This window comes from Trichosurus vulpecula, chromosome 3 (assembly GCF_011100635.1).
Source record: "Trichosurus vulpecula isolate mTriVul1 chromosome 3, mTriVul1.pri, whole genome shotgun sequence".
Classification (NCBI taxonomy): Eukaryota; Metazoa; Chordata; class Mammalia; order Diprotodontia; family Phalangeridae; genus Trichosurus; species Trichosurus vulpecula.
The window spans coordinates 140,915,200-140,932,230 of NC_050575.1; the positions used below are offsets into that span (position 1 = coordinate 140,915,200).

General features: G+C 37.9%; 1 protein-coding gene across 1 annotated transcript in view; it reads right to left on the minus strand.

The window, feature by feature from the left end:
* Positions 1-16,477, minus strand: part of URI1 (URI1 prefoldin like chaperone) — a 69,296-nt gene extending 52,819 nt beyond the window's left edge. The window contains exon 1 of the mRNA XM_036751642.1: positions 16,335-16,477. Within this exon, the coding sequence (XP_036607537.1) occupies positions 16,335-16,436 (102 nt within the window). The 5' untranslated portion in view covers positions 16,437-16,477. The remainder of the gene's footprint in view (positions 1-16,334) is intronic.
* Positions 16,478-17,031: the final 554 nt, after the last annotated feature.

Below are 17,031 nucleotides of genomic sequence, written 5' to 3' on the forward strand. Positions count from 1 at the left end.
GGACATAAAACTATTCCTACTTTCTGACATAAGAGTTTAGTTGGAAAAATTAGGGAAGTGGAAAAGAAATTCAGAGGACTAATAGTTTTGGTAAAGTTGGAGGTTAATAAAATAAACTCACAAAAATCAAGAGCATTTCTCTACAGTACATAACAATAACAAATCCAGGAGCTAAGAGAAAGAGAAGTCCTATTCAAAATAACTACAAAATGCATAAAATGTCCAGATTAAATCTACTAAGGCAAATTTAATGTCTATATAGATAAAATAGCAAAATGCTTCTTAAAGAAATAAAAAAAAAACTTAAAATTGAAGGGATACCCAATGCTCTTGGATAGGCTCTGCCAATATAATAAAAATAATAATATACCAAAATTAATCTATACATTTAGTGCAATATCAACCCAACTACCAAAGGAATACTTTAAATAGCCAGATAAAATAACAGAATTAATTTGAAACAAAATACAGAATTTATGAAAACATATAAATTATATAATTAATAAAAATATGGGAATGAAGGAGGAATAATACCATGTCCAGACTTCAAACTCTATTTAAAGTAGTAATTATCAAAACTATTTGGTACTGGTTTAAATAAACAGAACAGTATAACAATGTCAAAGACTAGGCAAAGAAAAATCAGAAAGAATTGAACTATCAATAGTATCAAAGAAATGCAAAACAAACCCTCTACAGAAGAACTTGCTGGGGAAAATGGCAAGAAGTCTGGCAGAAGCTAGGTTTAAACCAACATCCTATCCACCAAATCCTATCACACAACAAATTAAAAATGGTCAAAATGACTTGAACATTAAAGTTAGTATCATAAATTAGGAAGAGAAATAGATCTGTATCATTCACAATTATAAGAAGGGAAAAGAGGCAATTACAAGGAACAAAAACAATTACAAAAGACAAAATAGACCATTTTGATTACATGATGGGTGGTATAGCAACCACAACAGCACGGCCACACTCAGACCATGACATCCCAGGTGCCTAAGTTCTCTGAGGTCCCTAGTATTCTGTTCTGAAAGAGACAGCAACAGACTACCCTGAAAACCCAGTACTCTAAACCTCAAAGATCCAAGAGCTCTATCTCCAAAAGAAGGTCAGCATAGGAAACCAGCTGACTTCGGACAAGACCAAAAAAGGCAGACCACTTTACTCAAAAGCAAGCAGGAGCCTGGCCGTAGCACAAAGGCCAATTCATCAATCAAATCAAAGAAGATACTAATCAATATAAAAACTATTGTTAATTCTAGAGATTCCCAAGAGAAGCAAAGAGTAACACCAAAACAACTGCAAGCATAAAAACGAGGAAAAATGGATTTTTCACAAGGATTACTTGAATACCTAAAAGAAGTGAAGCAAGGTTTGTTTTTTTTTTAAAAAAATCAAACAAAAGCTTTGGATGAAAGAATTAGGAAGAAAATAGCTTAGAACATGAAGTACTAAAACTTACCCTAGTAAACAGATCCCTGAAGACTAGAATAGATCAAATGAAATTCAATGATTCCAAGAGGCAACAAGAAACAAGAGAACATGATCAAAATATTGAAAAAATAGAAAATATATATCAAAAACTGCCCAGGAAAATAGAGCAAGGAAAGGTAATTTAAAGATCACTAAACTCTCTGAAATTCCTAATTTAAAAAAAAAAAAAGCCTGAACATTATATTTCAAGAAAAATAATGAAAACTGTCCATATTTATCTCTTAGAATTAGAAGGCAAAGTGAAAATAGAAGGATTCTACCAATCCTCTCCTGAAAAAAACCCAAAAGGAAAAGTACCAGTAATATCAAAGCCAAAGAAAAAGTCCTACAAGTTTCCAGAAAGAAGCAGTTCAAATACCAAAGATCCAGTCAGATTCCACAAGACCTGAAAGCTTCTACTATAAACACGAGGAAATTTTGGAATTCAATATTCCAAAAGGCAAAAGATGTAGGTTTACAATCAATAACAGTTTGCCCTTCAAAGTTAAGTATAATCCTATAGGGAGAAAATAGATCTTTGAAGAAATAGAAGACTTTGCAGCACTTCTGATAAAAGACCAGAGCTGATTATTAAGTCTGAAATACAAATAAAGAAAAGAGTCCAGAAAAAAGTAGAAAGGCAGATTTACTTGAGCAACTGGAAGGGGCTATATGATATGTTTGTTGTTGTTCAGTCATTTTTCAGTCATATCCAACTCTCTGTGACCCCATTTGGGGTTTTCTTGGCAAAGATCCTGAAGTGGTTTGCCATTTCCTTCTCCAGCTCATTTTATAGATGACGAAAATGAAGTATACAGGGTGAAGTGGCTTACCCAGGGTCACATAGCCAGTATATGTCTGAGACCACATTTGAACTTGTCTTCCTGACTCAAGGCCCAGCATTCTGTCCATTGTGCCACCCGCCTAGCCAAATGATGATGTATTAACATTCTAGTAAGAGAAAAATAAACGTGTCCCTTCAGAACCTTAATGTCTTCCAAGGATACTAAGGAAGCTGAGTAAGAAAAACAGAGGACCTGAGGATAGATTGGTTCTGTTCTGAGAGTTTTAAGAGGGGAAATGTAAAAGGAATACATTAGTGTAGAAGGGAGGAAAAAAGAGGTGGAATTTGTTCTTTCTCCTAATTAGAGTACATGAGAAAAAGAGTATACAAACACAAGGGAAGAGTGGGAGTAGCAGGCATTAGATTAAGCTCACTTATATGAAACAAACAAGGGAGGGCTGAACACACTATTTGGTGGAGAATATCATAATCAACAGGAAAACAAGTGTGGATGGAAAGAAGGTGTTAACAAGGAGAATAATACTAGGAAGGGAACAGTAGGTAGCAAGCAAAAGGAACTTCCTGATCCTCAAAGGAGGATTAAAAATGAGAAAAGGGACAAAGCAAAGAGCTAGAATTTAAGAAGATGATTATTGATTTGGGAATTGCTGAACAAATTGTAGAATATGAACAAAATGGAATGCTATTCTACCATAACAAATGACAACTGCAAAGAATTCTGGGTAGTATGAACAGATGCAAATTGAAATGAGCAAACCCAGAAGAATAACTTATACAAGGGCAAAATTACAAAAAAAAAAATTTTGAAAGACTTAAGAACTCTGATCAATGCAATCACAATCCACATTTCCAAAGAACTTATGATAAAGCATTGTTATCCACCTCCTAAGAGAAAGATGTTGGTCTCAAGGTGCAAAAAGATATCTATACTTAGGGCATGGCCACTGTGTGGATTCATTTTGTCCAACTGTTTATTTGCTATAAGTGTTTCTCTTTTTTCTCTCAGTTTTTAAGTTGTGGGGCAGTGGCTGTGAGGAAAAGGGGGAGGGGAACTAAAAATACTGCTGACAAAAATAAGAGTCATTGAAACATTTTTCAAATGCACAAAAGACAACTTGAAAGAAGTTCAGGAGAAAGCATAGATCAACAAGGCAAGTTTGAAAGCAATGTGTGGAATTTATTATATACTTTAAGAAAAAATTAGTGATATGAAATGGAGATTCAATTTCATGTATAATCCTCATTTAAAATCAAAAGAAAATAAAATTAATTATGCCTCTCCAAAAAAGAAAACAATATACACAACTACAACAAATGCAAACCATCACAAAACAATTGAAAAGTTTAGAAACTATAAAGAAAAGCTTGGTCTCAAAGAAAACATGAAAAGACCTTTACTACTTTCTTGCATTTGTCTGGGTCTGCAGATTTCTTTGATGTATCTGATCTACTTTGCTGATTTTTAAAAATTCTCTTTCGTCTTTTTCTTTTTAAAAAGAAAATTATTTAAGATATGGCTCTCTAAGAAAGAGGAGGTGGGAAAGATATGGAGGTAGAAAGAAAATCTAGGTGATATAAAAAGAAAATATATTAAAACCACTATATTTTAACAGCTATACAGCACTAAATAGTCTTAATAACATCTGACATTTCAAAAAAATGTGTTGCTATGGGGAGCAGGAGGGAAGGAGAAATTCATTTTGGAAAATAATGCCTCCCTTATGGAAACGGATGCTACCTGTGGGAGAGGACTAGGGTGTCCAAAATTTTGAGTATATACCAATAGCTCACATTTAAAAAGCACATTCCTCACAACAGCCCTGTAAGATTTACAGTGTATTATCTCCATTTTACAGAAAACGCTCAAAGCATTTAAGTGACTAACCTACTAAATCACTTAGAAGTTTTAATTCACTGTTAATATATAAGGTGGATTCAAACCCAGATCTTCTGATTCCAGAACTACTCTTTTCACTAAACTATGTAGGGAGCAGAAAGAGACCAGATGGGTACAAGGATGATGATGGCACCTGATGACTTGAGGGAGGGGGTATGGAACGAGTCTCAAAAGTCACAGGACAGGGGGGGCAGAGACAAGATGGAGGCTGAAAAGCAGGGACTAACATGAGCTCCCCACTGAGTCTCCCCAAAAACCTATAAAAAATGGCTCTGAACCAATTCTAGAACTGCAGAACCCACAAAAGAGCTGAGGGAAGCAGGGCTCCAGCCCAGGACAGCCTGGATGGTCTCTGGGTGAGGTCTACCCCGCATGGAGCTGGGAGCGGAGCAGAGCAGAGCCCAGCGTGGGCGGCACGGACCAACCAGACCAGGAGCCGGGCAGAGCGGGCCCTAGTGCCCTGAATCAGTGAGCTGTGGCAGTTACCAGACTTCTCAACCCACAAACACCAAAGGCGACAGAGAAGGTTAGTGGGAAAAGCTGCGGGAGTGGAAGGAGTTCTCCGTTTGGCTACCACACTGAGGGTAGCTACAGAACTACAGCTGCAGTTGCTTCTGGCCCCAGGCCCACCTGGTGGGAGGAATTAAGTGGCGGATCAGAGCAGGCGTGCAGAGCCTGCTGAAGATCTAAGTCCAGTCCAGTTTGGGGGTTCTTGGGGAAGGAGGAGTGCTGGTGTGGCAGAGCTGGTGCATCCCCCCAAGCTTGGAACATAGAACTCTTTAGTTTACAAGCAGTCATATCCTGCTGAAAAACTCAAGGGTCAAGTTAGTTGGTTGGGAATATGGCCAGGCAGCAAAAACACACCCAGATTCAGTCTCAGACTTTGGAATCTTACTTTGTTGACAAAGAAGACCAAAACATACAACCAGAAGAAGTCCACAAAGTCAAAGAGCCTACAAGAAAAGCCTCCAAGAAAAACATGAACTGGTCCCAGGCCATGGAAAACCTCAAAAAGGATTTGGAAAAGCAAGTTAGAGAAGTAGAGGAAAAATTGGGAAGAGAAATGAGAAGGATGCAAGAAAACCATGAAAAACAAGTCAATGACTTGCTAAAGGAGACCCAAAAAAATACTGAAAAATACACTGAAGAAAACAACACCTTAAAAAACAGACTAACTCAAATGGCAAAAGAGCTCCAAAAAGCCAATGAGGAGAAGAATGCCTTGAAAGGCAGAATTAGCCAAATGGAAAAGGAGGTCCAAAAGACCACTGAAGAAAATACTACCTTAAAAATTACATGAGAGCAAGTGGGAGCTAGTGACTTTATGAGAAATCAAGATATTATAAAACAGAACCAAAGGAATGAAAAAGTGGAAGACAATGTGAAATATCTCATTGAAAAAACCACTGACCTGGAAAATAGGTCCAGGAGAGATCATTTAAAAATTATTGGACTACCTGAAAGCCATGATCAAAGAAGGAGCCTAGATATCATCTTTCAAGAAATTATCAAGGAGAACTGCCCTGATATTCTAGAGCCACAGGGCAAAACAGAAATTGAAAGAATCCACTGATCACCTCCTCAAATAGATCCCGAAAAGAAATCTCCTAGGAATATTGTTGCCAAATTCCAGAGCTCCCAGATCAAGGAGAAAATACTGCAAGCAGCCAGAAAGAAACAATTTGAGTATTGTGGAAACAATCAGAATAACCCCCAAGATCTAGCAGCTTCTACATTAAGAGATCAAAGGGCTTGGAATACAATATTCCGGAGGTCAATGGAGCTAGGATTAAAACCAAGAATCACCTACACAGCAAAACTGAGTATCATGCTCCAAGGCAAAATATGGATTTTCAATAAAATAGAGGACTTTCAAGCTTTCTCAGTGAAAAGACCAGAGCTGAATAGAAAATTTGACTTTCAAACACAAGAATCAAGAGAAGCATGAAAAGGTAATCAAGAAAAAGAACAAGAAAAAGAAATTGCAAGGGACTTACTAAAGTTGATGTGTATAATTCATGAGACCTCAGTATTAGGGTAGCTGAAGGGAATACTCATATATATATATATATATATATATATATATATATATATATATACACATACATATATGTGTATGTGAATGTGCATGTATGTATATATGTATGTGTACAGAGAGAGAGAGAGAGACAGAGTAGGCTCAGGGTGAGTTGAAGATGAAGGGAAGATATCTAAAAGAAATAAAATAAAATTAAGGGATGAGAGAGGAATATATTGAGAGAGGGAGATAGGGAGAGATAGAATGGGGTAAACTATCTCGCATAAAAGTGGCAAGAAAAAGCAGTTCTGTAGGAAGGGAAGAGAAGGCAGGTGAGGGGGAAATGAGTGAATCTTGCTCTCATCAGATTTGACCTGAGGAGGGAATACCATACATACTCAATTGGGTAACTTACCCCACAGGAAAAAAGGAGGAAGAAGAAGACAAAAAAAGGGGGGATGATAGAACGGAGGGCAGATGGGGGTGGAGGTAATAAAAAAAAAAAACACTTTCAAAAGGGGACAGGGTCAAGGGAGAAAATTCAATAAAGGGGGATAGGTTAGGAAGGAGCAAAATATAGACTTTCACAACATGAGTATTGTAGAAGGGTTATACATAATGATATGCATGTGGCCTATGTTGAATTTCTTGACTTCTTAGGGAGGGTGGGTGGGAAGGGAAGAGGGGAGAGAATTTGGAACTCAAAAGTTTTAAAAACAGATGTTCAAAAACAAAAAAAAAAGTTTTTGCACGCAACTAGAAAATAAGATACACAGGCAATGGGGTGTAGAAATTTATCTTGCCCTACAAGAAAGAAAGAGAAAAGCGGATGGGAGGGGAGTGGGGTGACAGAAGGGACGGCTGACTGGGGAACAGGGCAACTAGAATATACGCCGCCATCTTGGAGTGGGGGCGAGGGTAGAAATGGGGAGAAAATTTGTAATTCAAACTCTTGTGAAAATCAATGCTGAAAACTAAATATAATAAAAAAAAAAAGTCACAGGACAAAAGGACAAGTTAAGATATGAAGAGCCTCAGAATGGCTCTATAATTTACAAATACAGAACATTTTTAGGAATACCTGAGTACAGTAAGGGAAGATGGCAATAGGAATTAGAGCAAAAATACAGAAAGGGGCCAAAGTAGTCCTAAAGGCAAACTCCTCTTACCTGGCAATTTAGCCAAAAGTTGAAGCTATACGAGGAAATTTGGAGGAAATTTTCTTCCTCCTCCTCCATTCTGTAATACATGACCAACACTCAGGACTCAGACCTCAAGTCCAATCCTACTAGTACTATCTAGCTAGCTATTTATTATAGATGAATTAGAAAACTGTCTGTAAACTCAGAGATAGTCATTGCCATGAAAACCCAACGTGGTAGGCAGCTATCGTAGGTTATAAAACTAAAACACTCTGAAGAAACTGAACTGAAGGGTGAAGCTGACCATGCAGAAAGAAGCATACACCTCTCCACAACAGTTGAGGGCAGCAAACTTTGTCGAGATCAATTCTTTGACCCTCTGTTGCTTACCTCGGTAGCAAACTCCTACAACTTGACCACTTTACTGACGCTTTTGTTTTTACCCTAGTTTTGAACATATTTCCACTACAGATAAAGCTTTTCCTCCTCTGATCCTTCACCTTTCCAACCCATGTCCCAATTACTATACTAGACATGTGGCACACATCCGACTGGCAGAGGAACTTGTTGGATGCAATGTTCCCCCAAACTGGGAAGGTATCATTCAGTCAACAGTACACTACACACCATTTATCACAGGCTGCCTATTACAAAACTCATCCTACACTGCAAACAAATGACTTATAAATGAACTTTTGAAAAATAAATATTTAAGGTTGAGGATTACCTTACTAGGTATAGGCATATACAATGTGAGATAGGAGGAGCTTTTATTTTTCAAAAGCAACAATTTTCTTTTGTAATAAGCTGTACACTTTCCTTACACATACAGTATTTCGAACAGGTGTGAGGTTCACTGTATTTTAAAAATGTCTTTGTATCACTGTTCCACTAGTTTGAATTCAGAATGAGACTCAAGCATACAGGTTAATAATTTAGATATAAAAATATAGTACACAGATTATGACAACTGTTATTTATGTAAATTTTAATAACACTCAGTGTGTTCTTTAAAAACAAAGCTTTTTTCAGTAAGTTTGGCAATTCTGATAAAATTAAAAAAGGTGCCTTTTATTGTTACATATTTGAACTGCTCTTTTATTTAAAAAAAAAAGCTAAATTCAACCTTCTTTTTAAATAAAAAGGAAATAAAATTATATCAACTTTTGATCTTAATGGCACAGAACCATTCCTGTTGACATAATGCCCTGCCCCACTAAACCAAAAACCTGCTCAGTCACAGGTCATAAGAGTACACTAACTTTGGAATACAATGGAAAAAATATTTGGACTTGTGAGTTAGAAGAGCTGAGCTTAAATTCCTACACTGACTCCATGTGAAAATTAGCAAAGCAATTAACTTCTCTAAACCTCAGGATACTTCTCTATTTTTTTTAAGCAGTTGTAGGAGTAATATTATCTGTGCTACCTATATCTTCACTGGAAGGAAAGCACTTTATGAACTTTAAAGTTTTATACAAATGTGTAAATTTTAAATGCTGTAAATTTACAGGCAAGAAAACAAATTATTAGTTAAGTGATTTGCCCAAGATTATATAGAGTTGAAAAGACTGATTTTCCCTACAAAAAGTATATTACTGTTTGATACACCTAGAATATATACACTCAACTATGATACTTATCAAGTTATTTAGAATGAATCTTCTGGCAGGGTTGTTAAAGACCCAAATGAAATAATTTAGTTATGCAATTTGCAAATCTTAAAGAACTTTAAAAAAAATAAAAAAGTAAAAATAATCAAGAGGCTGACAAATGACAAGAGACTCCAATTAGTACTCATTCTGGAGATATGAAATGTAAGTAATTTTTAAACATAGCAGAATTTGTAGATCCAAGAGATTCCTATCCTTTTCAAAAAAGCATCCTGAAAAACTAAATACTTATGCTATTAATTGTCATTACTATTATTATTAAACACTTATGCTATTATTTCAAACATTTTAGGAGATCCTTTTTTGAAATTATCTTCATCATTTTGGCACATTCTTTTGAATATCTTCAGTAGCAGCAAACTGATTAGCCTTCTAACTCAAAAAAGCATTTCACAGAATTACAGATTTTCAGAAGTGGAAGGTACCTCAGGGCCATCTTGTTCAATCCATATCTGAAAAGGAATCCCCACTACAATACCTGACAAGTGGTGATCCAACTTCTGCTTGAAAATCTCCAATGGGGAAAACCTAGTACCTCTTAAGTCAGTCCATTCCTCTTCCATTAAAATGTACAGAGCATTCCATTAGGGAAGTAAAGAATAAAATTCTTACTGTTTTCAAGGACCCTAAATTCTACCAGGGAAAGACAAGCACATAAATAATTATCAAAACAATTTAAGAAGGAAAAAACTAACAAATAGAGGAATCAAAAAAGACTTTGTGGTCCTAGAGGTGACATCTAACCCAAACCTCAAATGGAGTAGGAATGTCATCTGGGCAAAGAGAAAGGAAGGTAAAATGGCAAATTTGGAGAATAGATTAGTTTGCCTTAATTGTAGAATATGTGAAAACAAATTTTAAAGTCCAAAAAAAGGCAAAGTGAAATCAAAATTGTGGAAATCTTTAAATGCCAGACTCGTTTTATACTTTTACTGTAGGAAAAATAGGGAGCCACTAAAAAATTCTGAGCAGAGGAATGAGTCAATGTGTCTCAGGAAAGAAATTTTGGTAGATATGTGGAAGATGGAGAAGAAGGGGGAAGGAAACTGAAAGGACGCCAAATCAGAATTGCAATACATATAAGCTAAACAAAAAGAAATAGGGATGGGAAAAGGACCCAATGTACAAAAATATTTATAGCAGCTCTTTTTCTGGTAGTCAAGAATTAGAAATTGAGGGGATGCCCATCAACTGGGGAATAGCTGAACAAGTTGTGGCATATGAAAGTAATGGAATACTTTTGTGCTATAAGAAATGATGAGTAGGTGGACTTCAGAAAAATCTGGAAAGACTTACATGAACTGATGCTGAGTGAAATGAGCAGAAACAAGAGAACACTGTACACAATAATAGCCACATTGTGCTATGACTAACTGATAGACTTTAGCTCTTCTCAGCAATGCAAGGATCTGGGACAACTCCAAAAGACTCATGACTGAAGACACTATCCACTATCTCTTTTTTTTGTTTTGTTTTTTCTTTCTAGTTGTTTCTCCCATTCATCTGATTCTTCTTTACAACATGACTAACGTGAAAATGTGTTTAATGGGAATGTGTATGTAGAGCCTTTATCGGATTGCACGCCTGGGGGCGGGGAGAAAACTTAAAGCTCAAAAGCTTGTGGAAGTGAATGTTGAAAACTAAAATTAAATAAATTAATTTAAAGAAAAATTTTTTTTAAAAAAATGAAGGTCTAAACCAGGGCAGTCGCTCCACGAGAAGAGAAAAGGGTAAAAATGACTTTTTTTTTTCAGTCTGGTACAATCAACAAAACTCAGCAATTGACATGGGGGTACAAAGGGAGTCAAGGATGACTGTGAGAGAACTGTTAAGATGACTAAAAAAAAATAAGGAAATATGCGGGGGTGGGGTGTTGGGCACACTTATAACAGGAAGATAATTGGTTAAATTGTGAACACACTGTCTTTAAGATGTTGATGAGGCATGAAGGTACAAAGATCCAACACAAAGTTGGTGACACAAGACAAGAGTTCGTAAGAGAGAGAATTAAGGCGGGATGTATAGATTTCATCTGTACAAAGATAACTGAGCCTTAGAAAGCTAATGAGATCACCATTCAATCAACCGGCATTTATTAAGTACTTACTATGTGACAGAAACTGTGCTGCTGGCAAAGTGAAGAAAGAAGACAGAACCTTGGGCACATACATACTTAGGAGGCAAAAGGCAAATGATCTAGAAAGGAGACTGAAAAGGAACACAGTCAGATAGATAAGATGAGAACCAGGAGAAAACAATGTCACAGAAACCAAAGAAAGCATTCAGGAAAATACGGTGGGTGATAGTGTCAAAAGCTACAGAAACTTAAAAAGGATGAGAACTGAGAAAAGGTCACTCAACCTCACAGTTTTAGTAAAGTGAGAGGCTTGGAAGCTAGATAAAGGTGTTGAGAAGTAAGGAAGAGGTAAGGAAGAAGAGGCAATGAATTGGAGGTAGTCTTTTCTAGGACTCTCACTATAAAAGAGATAATTTGAAAATTTAAGGAGATGGCAGGATCAACTGACAGTTTTTTAAAGTTAGGTGTCATTCCAAATCCATGTAAGGGACTTGATTTTTGGAGACAGCCAAGGTTTAGAACCAAGTTTGGAGAAAATGGTGAGTAATAAAAGTTAGGCAATACCATCTGAGTTTGGGTTTTGTTTTGTTTTTAAAAGTATGATGGCTACAAAGTAATTAAACTGATTTTCTAGCACAGCTGGTGAAATAACTATAGGCAATTTCAAAAGAATTTTAAAGAATATTTTGATCAACAGTTGTATTAATATTGAGAAAATATAATTTTCAAATAACATTCAGGAACTATAATATTCATTAATATGATTCAAGTGTATTAATAATATTAAGGAGAACTTAGGTTCTGGGCTATATCTCATTTCTCATCCAGAGAAGTCACGATCCCTGACATAAAATACCACTCAACTTTAAGATACAATAAGACTATATACAATTTTAAAAATCAAAATAGAATTTTAAATCTGATTTACATCTGGAAAAAAAATCCTGTAAAGAAAAAGAATCTCCAAAGTCTGGAGACTCATTCTGAGTGGTATTTTCAAGGCAAATATCTATATAATAGACAAATAGCAACTCCACTACCATCATGCAAAGAATGAATTCAAGATGAAACTCCTTTACAAAATGCCAAGATGAGCCTCCCTTATGCTGAATTCTGTAACATATATTACATCAAAGCCTACATATAATAGGCACCTCATAAATATAAGTTGAATTTTTACAAGGAGGAAAAGCAAGAAGGTATGGATATTGCACAAATAATACTATATTGAGGGGAAAAAGATATCAAAAGCTAACCATATCAAAACTTTGCTAGGGCATTTTCCTCAAATACGGAAAGGCTATACTTATATTTAGTAACTATGTAAAAATGTGCTTTATTCATTAAAAGCAACTAAAATAACATCACCTTAGATCTTCCACTCCAGCATCTATAACTGTACGATCTGTAGCATTTCCTAAAAATACAAAATTCCTAATTTTTCTTCATTTATGTTTAGGGTACATATATGAAACAAACTCAAGAAAATGTCTAGAGAAAGTCTTTATTATCAATAAGGGTTTAAATGCAATTCAACATTAAATGATAAGGTTTCACCATTGCCTGTAGGTCATTTATTGAGTTTATGGATTACATAGATCCCATTTGCTTCTTCCCTTTCCCTCAAGCTGCCAAATTTTAAATAATTCCATTGCTCCTTAGCATCTACATCAGAGGATAAGCAGAGGATAAAACAATTCTATTTTATTTTAGTAGTTTAAACTTCAAAAAACAAAGCCAAAAGCATTAGGTAAAAATGATGTTTGATGTATCCATTATGTCCATCTCCTCTCAGCATGGCTATGAAAAGATAAAATCCACTTTTATAAAGATACCAAGATGTTTTCCTTTTATATATCGAAAATAAGATACCATGATTATCTTTTACTAGTCTATATTCCACTGGTACCTTAGGCATTTGACTGCTAACAATGATTTGTTAATAAAGGCTAAAATTTTCCCCAAAAGTATTTTAACTGAATTACAAAATACACTGTATAAAGTTGTTCTATGTTTTAAAGTCCAACCATCGGAAGAGATTAATTTATAGCCTCCTGGCCTACCTTTTCCACTGGAGAAAATCCATTTAAGAACAGTCTTTTCTAATCCATTTACTGAAGATTTTTACCAGGAACTGGGAGTCATTTTACATATCCATGACAGTCCTACACTTGCTAACCTTGTGTGCCAAATTAACACTAACAAAAAATAATCAACAACAAAAAAGTAATTTTGTACCATATTTGATTCTTACAGAGAACAGCTATTGGGGCCCTTCATTTAGGAATGTAGAATGCAATTTTGCTTATATTTTCTCTAATGAAAATGAGGACAGAGTGGATAGCTGTTTTAGAGTATTCCAAATAAATGTACCCAAAGGATTTTAGCTACCCTACTATTAAAATAAAACAAACTATTACTCTTAAGAGACATCATGGTCTTTCCTGTATCTCATTAGAGGTCATAAATCAATATCATATGCAAATCATTTTAGTCCAAAATAGGGTAAAAGAATAAATTTGGTTCACAATGTTGTTGTTCACAGTTGTTTTTCAGTTGTGTCCAACTCTTTGTGACCCCATTTTGGGGTTTTCTTGTCAAAGATACAGGATTTCCTTCTCCAACTCATTTCATAGATGAGAAAACTGAGGCAAACAGGTTTAAGTGATTTGCTCAAGGGTCACACAACTAGTCAGTGTTTGAGGCCACATTTGAACTCAGGAAGATTTGAACTCTTCCTGATTCCAGACCCAGCAACCAATCCACTGAGCCACCTAGCTGTTCACAAAGGCTTCCCTCAAATGGAAACCGTGAGAACACCAGAAACCTCTAATGCTTCTATTTTCACCAATTCAGGCAGTAACAAAAATAATAATAATAAAATAAAAGTTTAAATAAAGGTTTACCAGAAAGAAACAAAACCATTTTCTTTCTTAGGATCAGATTCAGAATTAGGAGACCTTAAGAGGTCAAGCATCTAGTCCAACCCCCTCATTTTGCAAAAAAAAAAAAAAAAAAAAAAAAAAAAAAAAAAAACCACCCACAAGATGATGAGATAAAAAGATTCCTTGCTTAAACATGGCTCTACCTAGAGAATGGCTATTTGATTTAGTTAATATTCCTGAGTGAGCAGATGGGCACTTTTTCTGCAATGTATAGAGTTGCCTGGAGTACTGAAGGATTACCCAAGGAGTCTCACAATAATTAGCAGAGACCTGGATCCAAGTCCTCCTAACTCCAAAAAGGCCAGCTCTCCATCCACTACACCAAACTAACTCTTGTGACCACGAATTTAAAAAAAAAAATTATTTGACTTCACAGTGTAAAAACGTTTCAAAAACTTCCTTTTTGAGAACCACCATGTTTAAATACAATCCACTAGCAACAATCTGTGGGGGAAAAAAAAAAAACCGCACTTCAATCTAGATCAGTCATGAAACAAAAGTTGAAGAAGTCCCTTATTTTGGATGTCTTAAACAAGGTAAGGACTATTCTTGTTTTATTTCAGGACATCCCCCCCAAAAAATGTATGTGCATTTTTAAAAGTTAGTTCAAATTAATTTGTTTTGAAATTTGAAATACTCATACTTAACGGTAACTGAAGACAACCTAAAAACATTGGTTGGAACCAGATTTGGAAATTGCCAGTTTACGCTAAAATTACAGTTTAAAATTGAATATCGTTTTGGCAAATACAATCCAAAATTTAAAAAACATGACTGACCTGCCTAAAACCTTGTTATTATAAGTATAAAAGGGAGAAGGAGGGAGAGGAGGGAAACACAGGCCCTTTGATGTCTTCAGTGCAACAACTCCTTCCGTGGAAATTCCCTCTCACTCTTATAAATGTAATCCTGGGCAAGTCATTTAAAACTTCTCTAAGGTACCCCCCACCGGTAAAGTGAGGAGCACCTATTTTTCACTTTGTTGTGAGGATCAAAATGACAATATTTGTAAAGCATGTGTGCTCTACAAATCCTGGCTAGACAGGTAGGCAACATCTCTGTAACACTCCGAGAACTGCCTAGGTCACTGAGGCATTAAGTTACTTGCCCGAGATCCAGAGAAAGGAGTGGGACCCAAGTATCACAAACTCCAAGATTTATTTCTATATAAGCTGCCTCCCTACCCCTTTATACAATACCTACAAGAGCTGAAATTAAGATATAATAAAACGACAGTCATTTAACAGGAATTTGCATTTCTTTTTGGCACAGAATAACTGTTTAATCCTTCAGAATAATATAGTTACTGAAAATTTTTAATTATTCAAATATTAATATTTAAATATATTAAAAAATTTAATTAAAAATATTTAGAGCTACATTTGAGTAGACATTACTACAAAAGCTAAGAATAAAAAATAAAGCTAACAGCTATTTACATAGTGACAGGAAAACAAGTCGAATTTTAAAAGTTACATCCAACAACCACCAAAAAAGCTTAACCCTGCCCTTTCACTTAAATTGAGAATAATTTTACAAGGTGATGAGGGGTTATATCTATTCCCTAAACCCTTCATCGGATTAGTAGTTTAGACTATTCCCTGACCCCCTCCTACTTTCCTCGGCTCACCGGGGTCACCGAGCTCTTAGGAGATGAAAACAGAAGCACGTGACACAAGTTTGTCCAACACTTTCACTTGCAAAGCTGAGCGCGGCTGCACAGAGGGCTGGGGGGTGGGGAGGAGGAACTTTTAAGAGGAGGATGCCTGGGGAAGGAAAAAGCTCATCCACACCCTCCTCCTGCAAGAAAAGCAGCTGGAAGTGAATCAACTGCCTCTGTTGGGGGGTGGGGGGGAGGAGAAGGGGAAAGAGGCAATCTACCAAAAGAATAACCAGAGGAGCCCAGGAACGAAACCAGGCAAGAGGGCAGAGGCTGTGGTGCAGCACTTCCCCGAGGTTTCCCTAACCACGTGCAAACTGGCACGGACAAAAGAAAGCGGGTGAAGTTTCAGCTCGCCCCCTGCTTCTCCTTTTCACCATGTAAAATGGGGTGTAAGGGGAGCAACAGGGGGTAACCGGGTGCAGACCTTAGCTCCAATTTCTAGGGCTAAGTGGAAGGGGCGGGGCTGCCCAGGCCTCCCCTACGGGCAGAGGTGGAAGGCGGAAGTATGCTTACGGGCAACACGGGGTCCTGGGGAAATGGAGAACCGGGTGCGTGGAGTGACTAAAGGGTGCGAGGGGAGTAACGGGGGATGCGGGGAGAGGCCTGGGGAAGGAGAAAGGGCATTTGGTTTTTTACCTTTTCCTGCTCCTCCCGGAGCCTCGCCACATGCTCCGAGCGGAGCGGCTGCGTGGAGGAGGCGGCGGCGGCGGCCGGGCCGGGCCGAGGCTGGGCCTCCATGGCCGTGCAGGGGGCGGCTGGGGCTCGGGGGAACGCGGTAGGGGTGGGGGGAAGGCCACCGAGGGCCTCCAAGGGGCTACTGAGTCCTAAAGCAGTGTTTATGGAGGCGGCGGCTGCTCCTCGGGGTGCGCGTCCTGCCCCGGCCTCTGCCGCTCCTCCACCTGCCGCCCCGCACCGCCCCCCGCGCCGCGCCCGCTGCCGAGGCCGGGGCTGAGGCGGAAGCAGAGGCCGAGTCGGAGAGGGCTTGGGACGGGTTTAGGGCTGCGGCGGCAGCTGCTCCTGTCCGGGGTGGCCGGGTCCGCATCTCACACTCGCATTATCGGCAGCGTCGCCACCGGCTCGGGGAAGTCGAGCAGGAGGCGCGGGGTGGGACAGGGCCACAGGGCAGGAGTCGCGGAGGCGGGCGACAGCCACAGCGTCGTCGGCAGCTCTGAGAGCTAGGCCCCGCCCCCTAGTCCCGCCCCGGTCCTAGGCCCCGCCCATTCTCCCGCGCTGCAGGCTGGGAAGCGGAGGCAGTGGCCTGCCTCTCTAGGTCTGCAGCCCTCCACGCCTCTGGACTTCCCAGTGCGCCTGCGCTCTAGCTTTGCTCACGCAG